The following is a 14,264-nucleotide window of genomic DNA, read 5'->3' on the forward strand; positions in this document are numbered from 1 at the left end:
TTACACAACTGACTGATTTTACACCTTGCACTGACCAGTCTGATAATGGTACCCACCTGTTTTCCCACCATTATAATTCTGCTACAGTCCAGACTCTTCCATTTGATTTTTTCTGGGGGGAAACAACTTTATAAATTTTAAATGAAGTCTGTTTAGAAGGAAATTTATCTTTAAAAACTTATTATGAATTTGAAATTCTACATTACACTTTTTTTTTCTCATATGTCTATATGATTGTGAAAGTAAAATGATGGGTGCTTTGATTTGTGGAATATCCCTGTTTAACATTATGCATGATGAATCAGTCCAGTTCTACAGTTGTAAAATTTGAAATCTGAGGTATTTGTGGAAATACAGTCGAGACCGTCTAAGCGACCCCCTGATTTAAACGACTCCCTGTCTTATCCGACCTTGTTTCAGTACTCCCAACGTATTTTCCTATATAAATGGTCTGAATTAAACGACTCCCTGTCATATGTGACAAGCGACCCTAATTGTCTGGTCCCAATGCAATGTTTTGTCTGATTTAAACGACTTTCACACCTTTTAATTGTCCGTTGATCAGATAAAGAATACCTATTATAACACCCAGAGGGCCAAAATAATTAAGTCCAATTATAATCCAGCACTGTAGCAAACAAAGTCTACACACCTCTATCTCAATTACACATCATGTAGATACATGCAGGTACAAAGTGACGTAGCGTCTGTTCATGGGAAGCATGATGCAATAGATGTGTGTGTAATGTACATAATTGGGTTAAGACTTGTGTTAGATTTTTTTTTAAATTAAAGAGTGCCCACGAAAGATTTTTTAGGCAGCATTTTTTTAATTTACCTTTCTATGGCTGCATAATTAATACGGAAAAAATATTGATACCAAACCAGAAAAAAGCTTTGGATATGGATATGTTTACAGTAAAGATCCTGTAACACAATTTTTTCATGGTTTTATTTCATAAAATATGATGCTCAAATTAAGATTTGTCAATATTGTAAGTTCAAATAAGCATAATTTAGAAAGATATCACCTAATTTAACATTTCATGTAATAAAGGCCATTAAAGGGAGGTAATTAGAACTTTATTTTCTATAAATTCTAAGTCAAATTTTCCAATAAGAAATCAATGCATGCAATTTATTGATTAAATATAATGTGCACGAATATATGCAGTAAACATTTTACATATTCTTTGATGTTTGAAAATTGTTTTATTTGCATAATTATATTCATATATATTTTTTTGCAAGATACAAAAACACAGTAACAGTATCAATCACAAAACATACAGGATCTTTAAGTCACATTGGTATATAGACAGATAGATGATATTTAAATTTAATTTTCTTTGAGACTGTATTTAGAGACTCCCTGTCATATGCGACCTTTTTCTGAAGATCCCTTGGAAAGTCACATATGACAGTCTCGACTGTAGTGCTCATGTATCACAAAGGATCTTATTGATAATTAAGAAATTGTGGAGATATAAGCATTTTTCTAGGCAATATTTTGTATAAAATGTTTGGGTGTAAATTCTTAAACTTTTCAAAGGAAAAAAGTCAAGGCTACAGTCTTGTTAATGAAAATGACAATATTCTGGATTATGGGATATGCTGGTTGCAAATGAAATTTGAATCTTGGACAAGAAGATGAAAACCAGAATCATAAAAAATCAGGTAATAACCTTTGGATACATTTATGCAAAAAACAAGTATTATTTCAGGTCTGCTAGCAATTATTTTTATCAACTTTATTCTGAAAAAAAATAATATTTTACATTCTATTTACCCAGTTGGAAAATAATTTTTAAATGTAAATTTTGTCACCAATAGCATTTAATTAGATACTACAATATTGACTGTTAACTGCTTTATATTTTTGAATGCAGTCTTGAAGAGATGATATTAAATACATTTATACTTAACTTCTAATTAATAGGTCATAATTTATTTTCATATCTTTTATAATGAACAATGAATTTTGTTCTTAAAGGTCACAGTACACCCCCCAGAGACGTTGATCTACATGAAACAAAGCAAAGGACTAAAACAGACATGGTAAAAAGAAATTGTAGTTGACTAATTAGAATAGTTTTGACAGAAATTCATGGTTAAACGAAATAAGTCTACCTTAATTATTAAAGTTAAGTTACCCCACTAATAGAAACAGCTCAGTAAATATCTTTTATCAGGCAATGCATTAAGTAGGACAATTAATACATGTATTCATTAATTGTCAAAACATAATTATATAGGTTGAAGTTAATTCGTACGTATTTAAAAAAATGAATTGGCCAGGCACTGAATATGTGCATTACAAAATGCAAGCATTGAAAGTTACATGATTATCATTTAGTATTCATTTAATGATAAACTATTGATGTTTCATTTGATTCAGGCGAAGCTGCTTTAAACAGGATCTTAAATCACAATGACAGGGACCAGTTAAGAAGAGAAAACACTTGCAAAGGCTTTATTCTAAGTACCTATACATGTATATGTAGACATTAATTTGGCAAATACTGGCAATAAATTTTTACAAGAAAAAAAACTTTATTAGCATTTGTGAATTTTTCTTCAAATGAAAGGATATGCCTGCAGTGTTATTCATGACTTGGATTTTATTGATGCAGTATCAGTAGTGTATATAAGACTGTAACAGAATGTAATAAAATATAGTAATCCATTTAAGACAAAGTGAAAATTTGTTATATTTATCCCCATCTTTAGTGATAGTGATTCTAGTTCAATGATATTTCCGCTCACCTTAGCACAGAGTGCCATTGTGAACTTTTGTGATTGTATAATGTCTGCTATTTGTACCTTAATCTTGTAAAAAGATATTTTCTCCTCAACCATTTCTTATTTTTAAAGATTGAGTAGCAACAAATGCACAAAATTTCTGACAAAGTGTATTTATTTATTTTACACCTGTATTTTTAGACCTGTAAAATTTTACACCTGTATTTTAAACAGCTGTAAAACAGTACAACTGTATTTTCGACCCGTAGAAAAAAACAGTTAATTTACATATTTCGTTCATAGTACAGGTGTAAAACAGGTGTATTTTTGAAAAAACAGGTGTAATTTGCTATATGTTTATCAAAACTGAAGAAAAATACAGCTGTAATTTTTAACAGAAAAACAGGTGTATTTTAGGCAAAATTACAGGAGTAAAATTTCGTACAGGCGAACAAAATTGAATGCCAACGTTGTGGCAGACATCTTCTAGTTCTACTTTCTTCAAGCTAATAAACCTTATCAGTGGAACACAAACAGTTTTTTAAAAACACATCAACAAATTTTGCTAAACTTTAATCTATTCTTACAACAAATTGCTTGGCACTGTTTGAGTATTGAATCATAGAAGAATTGCATAAATAATGATATAATAAGAAAATAATGCGAGTTTCCATCAATATGCAGTTTATAAGTACACTGTCGCTAAATATCTAAAGGAAGCAATCATCATCTTTTGTGACAAGAGAGACAACACTTGGTCCCGTAGAAAGAATGATTACAGATATTGTGTTTCGGCACGAGATGACACCATGAAAACTCGTCAAAACACGAAGGACCTGAAACAAAAACAAATAAAACATGTTAAAATCTAAACTCTAGATACAGTTTATTTAACCACAAATATGCTAGATCCAAAAGTGCTCAGCCTTTAGTTTATTCAAATTTTTTTAAGGATCATCACAGATTATGTCAGAAGCTTGTTGAAAGACGAAATGATGTTTGGAGATATTACAGTAGAACTTTGGTTAGTCATGAATTGGTTTTAATTTATTGAAAATATTACGAGCCATTAAAGCCCGATTGCAAAACTAGTTCTTGTAACTTATCACTTTCGAGTCCGCTTCCAAGAACCAACCAGTACTGGTGTCATATGAACAAACATTGTTGTGACCCAATCAGGGCTTGCCCCATGATCCCTGGGTTGAGAAGCAGTCATCCTAACCACAAAGCCAATGCTCTCCTTCAATTTGTCGGGTTTCATGTGATACCAACTCTTTACTGTTTGAGAAATACTTGAGTTGCTCCTTTGCACATTATTTCAGGTACAAATTACATCTGAGAAGGGAATTATCTTCAACAAGTTTACTGGATACGTTCCTCACAAGGAAGAATCCCAACTCTCTGACGGGATTCGAACCCACAGCAAAACAGGGTAAGTAAGTTGAAGTTGGCAATCTTAACCACTCAGTCACAAAGGCCAAACAGTACGTCTAAGCTATTCCATTTTGATCGGAAGATTATCTGCCTTATTTTCTCTAAAATGATTTGACTAGGAGGGAAGGAGCTAATGTTTTTTATTGTTATTCTCTTCAAAATAATTCTTATAGCACTATAGCTTCCTCTTCAGCACTTCTGATAAGCAAGGAATATGCATATATATCTAAAAGAAACAAATTTTACCTGGATCCAAACATTTTTTCTGAAAGCAGCTCTGTTTCGCTAGAGGCTTGACAGTCTGGTCACAGTTAGTGGCAAGCTTTCTGTACTTCTGATGCATACAGTGAACCAGTCGCGTCTGCTGACCACGTCCACATGACACTGAACACTAAAAACAAGAAGATTACTTTAAAATTTAGATAAAATCGGCACCTTAGTGCTGTAACAGGTTAACTCCTGATATTATTTAATCGGAGTTAATTCTCTACTGCAGTAAGGTGACAAAATTATGAATTTTAGATATCATTACTTTAGAACTGTTTTCAAATAACTTACCAGCATGAATTTTTCTTCAAATCACTTTTAAATTTCCAGGCTATTTCTATACTGAATACCTGTGGAATTAAGATTGATTATGTTCGTTTGTTCTAACTGGTTTTTATTCTGGTAGCTCTGGACATGTCTGCACCTGACACACCTCTGTCAGGATTATATCCGGATAACAACGTTTCTCTTTGGTTATTATTACAGTTTTGGACTTTGTCATACATTTAAGAGTACGAGTCCTTGTGCCTACATCATATATTCTTGTGCACTGAAAAATACAAGGAAATATCCAAATTTTGTAAAATGATAAACAATGTTACAATAGTGTTGTAACACTTCAATGTGACATCATTTGCATTATAAACAAACATAGCGTTTAAGCGCGCTAAGGTTAGCGTACATTATAAACAGGCCAATGAAATTGACTCTTTTAACTGTCAACCCAGGTCTTATTCTAAAAATGTGATGAATAGAATATTATATTATTGTCGATTCAGTTATAAACTTGTTTATTTGTGAATAAAACAATATTATGCTTGCCAGAGATTTGAATTATATAACATGAACTTATTCAACTCATTTTTTTAACCTACACTCTTTAACAACATCCTCAATACATATAACATTTGAAACGACCCAATAATATATTTCACAGCTGTGGAGGTAATAATGTTTAAAATTAAATAAATTATTTTTGTTATTTCATTAACCTCGCTCCATGCATTGTTGGCCGATTTAGCTGTTGGGTCTGGGCATCGTCTACGCTTGCAACATCTCTGTGAGATCGGCCGTGGATCACCAGAGCACATAGAGTCTGGCTGTATGACCTAACTTTTTAAAGTCTTACTTTGGCACACAACTGTTCTTGACCTAAATCCTTTACCACAGCTCTTTGAACACTGAAAACAAAACGAACCACTCTATAATTATTATAAATCCTATAAATAAATTGATCAAAACCTTTTATCTGCTTAATTTATGTGAACAATTTGCTCTTTTATGACAACACAGAGATTTGTTAACCTAACCTTTAACAAGTGAACAGTTAACCTGCTGAATTGTTGTCCTGGATTTGCCCTGCTTTGAATTTATTAAAGTTAAAGAGATTTCGAAAGCATTCAAAGTACAAAAAATATAAGTATAGAGCCTGGTCAGAATACTGGTGGCAAAGTTTATCACACTTGGTTAAATAATGTCAAAGGTATTTACCTGTGACCATGGACTCTTGTTCCAGAGAGGGGAACATTCCTGAGTGTTGAATTATTTCTTTCTAAAAGGTTTCTATTCAGCATCACAGAATTTCCTCGGTACTCTCCTATCTTCTGTCTTTGTTAGTTTCTGTAGACAGTATATTTTATGTTTCTGATGGCCGCCGCCGCAAGACTTTTACATAAAATCCATATCTCGCCAAACCATCTGATAACAGAATAAAGGTTCATTAATGTCTCAGAAACTTTCAATATTACTGTTACAAAGCTAACAGTTTGGTAGAAAAGTAGCAAATTTATCTAAGTTACCTTGATATCAATCAACCTGAAAAGCTGAAAACCCAGCTAAAGTAGAAACACATACAGTAGATAAAATAATCAAATATATGAGGCAATAACCAATAGGGGATAGTGTTATGAGGAACAGTTTTGTTATTTATGATAAAAGAGAAACATGTTTGTCCTTGATTTTTACATACCTTGTTAGAAAATATGATTTGATCAACATTTTGATCACATTTTAACAGAAGTGCTTTCTCATTCAGACTCCATTTTTTCATAACTTGACTTAATTTAGTTACATTATAACACAAGAGAGATCAGTGATCACATATGTTGCGTCATGATAGCCAGTTGCATATCATAGCTACCCATTGTGTAGCAGAAGACACAAAAATTACTAACGAACAAAATGCGCTTTTTATTCAAGGGTAATGACTCAGCCAAAAACATTCAACTAAATAACCCGTGTTATATGCGCAAGTACTTGAGCAACAGATCAGTCCTGTAAAGTTATCGATATTTCGCACAACTAGACGACTTGGCGTTGATCATTCCTGTAAATTTCGGATTAAATTGCAACGGCAGTTTCTGAAGAATATTCCAGACTGGTTCTCCGCATGTGGTTGCCAACACAAAACAACACCGGTTTTATTTCAGGGCCATTACTTGGAGAAAAATCTTTCAGCCAGAAAACCTGTTTATATGTGCAAGTACTTGAGCTACCGATAAATCCTGTAAAATTTCATTGAAACTGCACAACTGTATTTAGGAGTCCGGACAAATTTTAACACCTTTTTTATTTAAGGGTCATAAAAACTCGGATAAAACTATCCAAGCAGAAAACCCGTGAAATATGTGCAATTACTTGAGCTACCGTTCACTCATGTAATTTGACTGAAATTGCATCAGTAGTAAGACAGTGGTCCGGACAAACTTTAAAAAAATAAAGAGCCATGACTCTAACAAAAATCATTGAACCGGAAAATGCCAACGATATGCAAAACTAGATTTAGTACTGATTATTTCTGTACAGTTAAGATGAAATTGCACAAGCAAGTAGTCTCTAATGAGTAGTCCATACAAGCTTCTTTGTAGCTGGCGGCAGAAAAAAATATTTTTTATTCAAGGGCCATAACTTGACCAAAAAACATTCAAGCAGAAAACCCTTGTAATTGTTAAACAACTTGAGCTACTGATCAATCTTGTACAGTTTCACTGACATTGCATCTGTGGTATAAAATAAGAAGTTCGGACAATCTGTAAAGATAAAAATCATATAAGGACTATAATTCTGACAAAAATCAATGAACTTGAAATACCACCAATATCCAGACAAGCTTCTGTGTAGCTGGCAACAGAACAAACACCTGTTTTGTTCACTGGCAATAACAAAAATCAATCAACCGTAAAACCCATGTAATATACGCAAGCACTTGACCTACAAATATATACTGTGAAAAGTTTCAATAAAATTGCATTAGTGGTATTAGAGGTGCAAAACAGGTTCATCATTAATCTTAAGCGTCCAATCCCGAGTATTTAGATCTTGTATATTTAGATCATGTATTAAAATGGGAGACGTAAAGCAATCCATGACTCCAGCAATGTTTGCAAACACAGATGATAAATGTCAATGTAATCAATTTGAATGAAAACATTATGAACAAACAACAAAACATGATAAGATTTAGGGCTTATTTAATGATAATAACCGACGTTTCGACTTTCAACAGTATTCGTCAGAGTTAAAAAGAAAATGAAAACATTTAAGATTAAACATCATAAACACTGCTACTTAAAAAGACATTGTATGACAGGCTTCTTTATCAAATAAAGAAAGAAATCATCACCTCAGTGCAATAAATGGTTAACTCCTATCAAAATTTAGAAATATTCAACCTGTTACTGCTCTTAAGCTGACGATATGGTCACAACGATCAATACACAATTATTAAATCGACTATATTTAAAGTTTGTACCTAACTATACTTAATGATTGTTTAAATATTTTGTCGCTTACTGCCTTAAATCATTGTTTCACTAAATATATTCAAAACGACACAAATTGCGTTTTCTGTAAGTATTAATATACATTACTTAAATGATTATTTAAACCATAGAACTAAGCCATTGCATTGTGATTTAAGTACCTAGGTTTCTTAAGAGACCTAATATTTTCATATTACATTTATAATACATGTACATGATTTATAACTTCCTCTTATAACAAAGTCAATACATTGTACACAGTAGATCTATTTAAAAAAACAAGGATGATTTAAATAACTACACTATTTATATCACCTCTGAATAAATACAAGTAGAATATAAACTTGTTAAACTGGTAATCAATAAACTCGGTTATGTTTTTGTAGTAACTAGGAAGTAAAAAACGACATTGTAGAAAATGGCGGAGGGAGGTATTGGATCAGATGAATTTGTCAACTTTAAATGTTGTTTATGTGAAAAGAAGAATATCAAAAAAGAGGCGGATATTTATTGTGTGGAATGTCAGGATTATTATTGTTCACCATGTACAGACTTGCACAAAATGTTTCCTGCAATGAGCACGCATCAGTTTATAGACAAGTCAAGTTTCAACACAGTTACCTTACAGAAATCGTTGCCAAGTTTTCCAGTTGAAAAATGTGAAGTTCATAAAACCAAGCTGCTAGATATGTATTGTGCTGACCACGATGATGTAGCATGTGCAACCTGTATAGCTATAAAACACAGGTTTGATTCTTCAAATATAGTATTTAACTGAATTGAAATTAAAAGTTTAGGCAGTTTTTTCAATCAATGTACATTTACCTGAAACTGAATTAAAGAGAACTCAAATCTTTGCTATAATTTTTTTCAAACTTGAAGAAAACATAAAAGTACACTTTCATCCAGTCATTGTTCCAGTTCATATGAGATTAAAGTTAATCAGTGGATATCTGGACCAGTATTATAACAAACTAGATGCCAAAGGACAACATAGTCAAATGTTATTGTTCAGGGCACGCCATCCTATATGTTGAATTTTCGTGCCAGGTTATTTCTTATTCACCTGCTGGTGATAAAGTTATGGTGAGTCAAGCTGTTTGAGACCATTTTGTTGCATTTTACGTAAACGTAGGACCTTGACCTTTGACCTAGCCAATGCTTTTAGCGAGTGACACACCGTCTCACTCTAATGAACATTTGTACTAAGTTATGAAAATATCTGTCACAAATGAAAGAGTTACGCCCTGGACAAGCATTTGACCGTAAAGTATGTCCTTGACCTTTGACCTAGCCACGCGATTTTTGCGCGTGACACACTGTCTCATTCTTGTTAACATTTGAGCCAAGTTATTCAAAATGTCTCTAATGACAGAGTTAAGCCCTGGACAATCATTTGACCTTAACCTTTGACCTAGCCATACGATTCTTGTGCGTGACACACCCTCTCATTATACCCCCACAAACGAAGTTTAGGGGGGGGGGGTATATAGGAGTCAGCTTGTCGGTCGGTCGGTCGGTCGGTCGGTCGGTTGGTTGGTCGGTCGGTCCGTCGGTCGGTCCACATCATGGTTTCCGGACGATAACTAGAGTTTGGAATGAGGTATTATTATCAAACTTGGTATATAGCAACCTTATGTGGAAACTCCGGTTGGTATTGCATTTGGACCCCCTGGGGTCAAGGTCAATGTCATCGTTACTAAAAATAGAAAAATGGTTTCCGGACAATAACTAGAGTTAGGAATGAGATATTGTTATCAAACTTGGCATATAGCAAGCTCTAATGAAGACCTGGATTGGTATTGTATTTGGGCCCCCTGGGGTCAAGGTCAAGGTCACAGTTACTAAAAATATAAAAATGGTTTCCAGACAATAACTTGACTTAGGAATGAGATACTGTAATCAAACTAGGTGTATAGCAAGCTTATATGAAGACCTGGGTTGGTATTGCATTTGGACCCCTGGGTTAAGGTCAAGGTCACCGTTACTAAAAATAGAAAAATGGTTTCCGAACAATAACTAGAGTTAGGAATGAGATATTGTTATCAAACTTGGCATATAGCAAGCTTATATGAAGACCTGGGTTGGTATTGCATTTGGACCCTCTGGGTCAAAGTCAAGGTCACTGTTACGAAAAATATAAAAACAATAACTTGACTTAGGAATGAGATACTGTAATCAAACTTGGTGTATAGCAAGCTGATATGAAGACATTGGTTGGTATTGCATTTGGGCCCCTTGGGACAAGGTCACCGTTACGAAAAATAGAAAAATGGTTTCCGTACAATAACTAGAGTTAGGAATGAGATATTGTAATCTAATTTGGTGTATAGGAAGGTTATATGAAGACCTGGGTTGGTATTGCATTTGGACCCCCTAGGGTCAAGGTCACCATTACAGTGTTACTAAAAATAGAAAAATGATTTCCGGACAATAACTAGAGTTAGGAATATGATATTGTAAGCAAATTTGGTGTATAGCAAGCTTATTTCGAGACCCTAGTTGCGATTACAATTGATTGAAATATTTCTTTGTACATAGTTGATAGTTTGTGTTCAAATTTTTCTTCAGACTTCTTTTTTTTTCAAAAAGTCAAAAGTTGCTGGTGGGGGTATTAATCACCTTTAGTGATAGGTCTAGTTATTATTTGTGCTTACGTATTTAAAATTCTGCCTACTAACGTCAGACAAAATTAAACTAGACAGACGGACGCACATTTAAACCGAACTGCCATTGTGACAAATATGTTGAGCTTGCTGCAATCTGGATCGACAAAAATAGTTAAATATCAAATTAATTCTAGGAATAAACAAGTTCTAGATACCATGTTACCTAAGTAACACAGCAAACTGCCTCAGAATAATTCTATTTTCTATTTATTTTCTCCATTTTAGACACGATTGGTTAGTAAGTCATAAGATAATTCATAATTCTGTAATCTTAAAGGCACAACATGCTTCAAAAATATAAAATATTTTTCTTTTGAAGTAAGGGAAAACATGTTTTATATAATGTTGTTATCATGGATTTAGAACATGTGAGACGCTTGTCACCTAAACAAATAGCCTTGAATATAACATTAATTTGTAAAAAAAGATAGCAAAATGTAGAGAAAGTGGTATTCTGCCAAATACTTACTCAATATAGTAGTTGTACTTCTATAATGACAAAATGCAACATAAATAAAATAAGGCTGAGCTTTAAATGTACTCGTATGGCCGATTAATAAAATTTTGTAAACTGTAAATGGCAGCAGGAAAAAGAATGCTTTTAAAATGATAGCATTTATAAAGGTTAATGGGTCTATAACTGATATCAAAAATATTCATAATATTAGTACTTTTTGTATTAAAATTTTCAGAACATGCCAAAATATACATTCAGTGCCAGATGAAGTTAATGACTTGTGTAAGGAGATTGATGCTGATAAAACAAATATTGAGCTGATTCGCATAAAAACTAAAATTGAGGAGGCTGAGAAAGTAAAGAAACTTCTTATCAAAGAGCTCAATGCACAGAAGGCGAAGGCAACAGATTCAATAAGACAATTCAGAAAAGAAATGGAACTAATACTGGACACACTTGAAAAGGCTACATTAAAATCTTTAGATGAAAAGTACAATAATGGCAAAGAGAAACTAGAGAACGAGATTAAAAACCTCCATAGACATATTGATGAACTCAAATTATCATCACAAAAACTAACAAAGTCAGTTGGGAATAAAGCACAGGAGTTTGTCGCTGTGAAAACTTCTCGGAAACAAATCATTGAGGCTAATGAAGCAGACGAAGAGTCTATTACAAATTCATCAGATGTTAAAGTTGAATTCATTGCTGATTCAACAATAAAGGATGCTTTAAAAGACTTTAAGGCATTCGGATCAATTTCAGTGAGTACATGTAATGCTGAACATAAAAGAGACAAAATGTATGGTGTGAAAAGCAAGAAACAAGTCAACATCAAACATGTAAATGATATAGAGACATGTAGAGTTACTGGTTCATGTTTCACAGATGATGGACTATTATTTCTAGCTGACCATAGAAACAAAACGTTAAAGCTTATTGATTTGTCCTCAGAATCCATAAAAGATAAGCTAACTTTTGAAGTATCTCCATATAAAATTTGTCAAATAAATAAAAACGCCTTTGCAGTAAGTTTGACCAATCAAACCATTCAATTTGTTACAATGGACAACAAACTTATTACCAACAAACAACTGAAGCTAGATCATAACTGTTACGGACTGGCCTACAAAGACAACAAATTATTCATCTCTGATTCTCGTACAGCGCTGTACATTTATGATATGAATGGCACCATGTTGCAAAAAATCACAACTGATAAACAAGGCAATGAAATTTTCAATAACAACAGAGATATCAGTGTCAGCAGTGATGGCAAGATGATTTATGTGGCTGATTATGATAAAGGGCTGATTGTCCTTGACCTTGAGGGAAATTACAAGACAACAATTACTGATCCTGATTTTGTTTCCTTACAGGGAGTTTGTACAGACAAACAAGGAAACATATTTGTATGTGGATGGGGGGATTCTAAAATTGTCCAGATCAATGAGAAGACTACTGGAAAATCGGGCGTACTTGGCAATGTTCGTCATGGTTATTCTTGTAGCTTTCATCTAAAACATAACAAACTGGCAGTTACTGTTAACAACAGTAATACAATTGAGGTGTATGATTAACTGTAAAGCCAATAAAATTACAGCAATCAAAACAGTGATATTAACCTAAATATAAAATAAGAAAGCTATTTACACACACTATTATCACAGTGTTTGACAACAAAGAAAAAACTTCAATTTTTTAATGTAAACATTTTAATGCTTTCCTTAAAATTGAAATTTCATTGAAAACATTTGTCTGTTTTTTTTTTCAAACATTCAAAAAAATTTGAATATGCTTTACATTGTTTACTGTGCAATACCGAAGGATATTGAATGAGTGTAAGTTTAATACTTAATTTATTGAAAAGGTTAAATAAAATTATATTATGCGAGCCTCTGACGCACAAAATATTATTTTATCAAACAAGTTCAATAAATTAAATAATGAACTTACACGAATTCAAAATTCTATTTATCACATACAAAAAATAAAGACCGTTTGAAATGAAACAGAACCATTTTTCATTGACGTACCTATAAAAAGACGCTACATGTTTGTAGAGCACAAATGAATACACGTCAAAATATTTGCACGGCTGTGCAATACCATTTTTACGGAGTCGCAAAAGCGGCACATGTTTATGATAATAAAGTTTTATTATGCTACAATAAAGGGGATATGCTTGTATTATATTTCACTGCTTATATTATGTGTTATGTAAGTGCTTCTGTATGACTGTGAAATATTATCAAGAGTTCAGTTTTGTACACAAGATAAGTATGCTTTGATTCAGACACACTTGTTCAAAATGTATGAATGATTGACGACTTATTAAATTGTATTCAATACCAAAATAATGTGTATCTTTATGTAGCATCTCCAAGGAGTTATTCTGTACCTTTGTACCAAAAACAGAATAAGAAAGAGACAAGCTGAAATATAGTATATGAGTTCTAATGTGTTAAAGTACAAGACTCACTGACCAGCGGGGAAAGATGGGGAATTTGGGGGCAAGTTCGACTTTTGCTTAGTTCCTTAGTCAAACACATGGTTGGTTGAAGAATACATACTGTAGTACAGTCCTAAATACTCCAACAAAACATTTTTTCTTGTACAAAATATCACTCAAATTTCATAATTGACATTGACAGCCAAGGTCATTCAAATGTCAAGTCAAACTTGAATATATGATTGTTTTAGAAAAAGTTTCAATGGGATGCTATGATATTCCCCTTTTTAAAATTTTTGAGATTCTGTTGTCTAGCATGCAGTCATATTGATACTCAAAAGCAAATACCAATAAAAAGTGAATAAAAAGTCTCATGCAATATCTATACAATGTAAAAATCTGTCTGTGATATAAAGCAGCTTAAGTAATGTTTCATTAGTTTTTATTTCGGGACAGTATTTTACAAACGCCTGTTTGGTAAA

The 14,264-nt window shown here is 32.9% G+C and overlaps 1 protein-coding gene and 1 long non-coding RNA gene across 2 annotated transcripts; one reads left to right on the top strand and one right to left on the bottom strand.

Moving 5' to 3' along the window:
- Positions 1–3,300: 3,300 nt before the first annotated feature.
- LOC132725512 (uncharacterized) lies at positions 3,301–4,562 on the bottom strand. Its single transcript, XR_009625065.1, has 2 exons — positions 4,423–4,562; positions 3,301–3,578 (listed from the first exon to the last, which is right to left on the bottom strand). It is a non-coding gene; the product is annotated as an uncharacterized LOC132725512 (long non-coding RNA).
- Positions 4,563–8,540: 3,978 nt separating this feature from the next.
- On the top strand, positions 8,541–13,703 carry LOC132725508 (uncharacterized). The gene is made up of 2 exons (XM_060710644.1): positions 8,541–8,951; positions 11,566–13,703. Exons 1-2 carry the CDS (start codon positions 8,623–8,625, stop codon positions 12,908–12,910), a joined length of 1,674 nt encoding a protein of 557 aa, XP_060566627.1. The 5' UTR covers positions 8,541–8,622; the 3' UTR covers positions 12,911–13,703.
- The last annotated feature ends 561 nt before the right edge of the window (positions 13,704–14,264 follow it).

Source organism: Ruditapes philippinarum, unplaced genomic scaffold, assembly GCF_026571515.1.
Source record: "Ruditapes philippinarum isolate M1 unplaced genomic scaffold, ASM2657151v2 ctg1865_1_1_1_1, whole genome shotgun sequence".
Taxonomy (NCBI): Eukaryota; Metazoa; Mollusca; class Bivalvia; order Venerida; family Veneridae; genus Ruditapes; species Ruditapes philippinarum.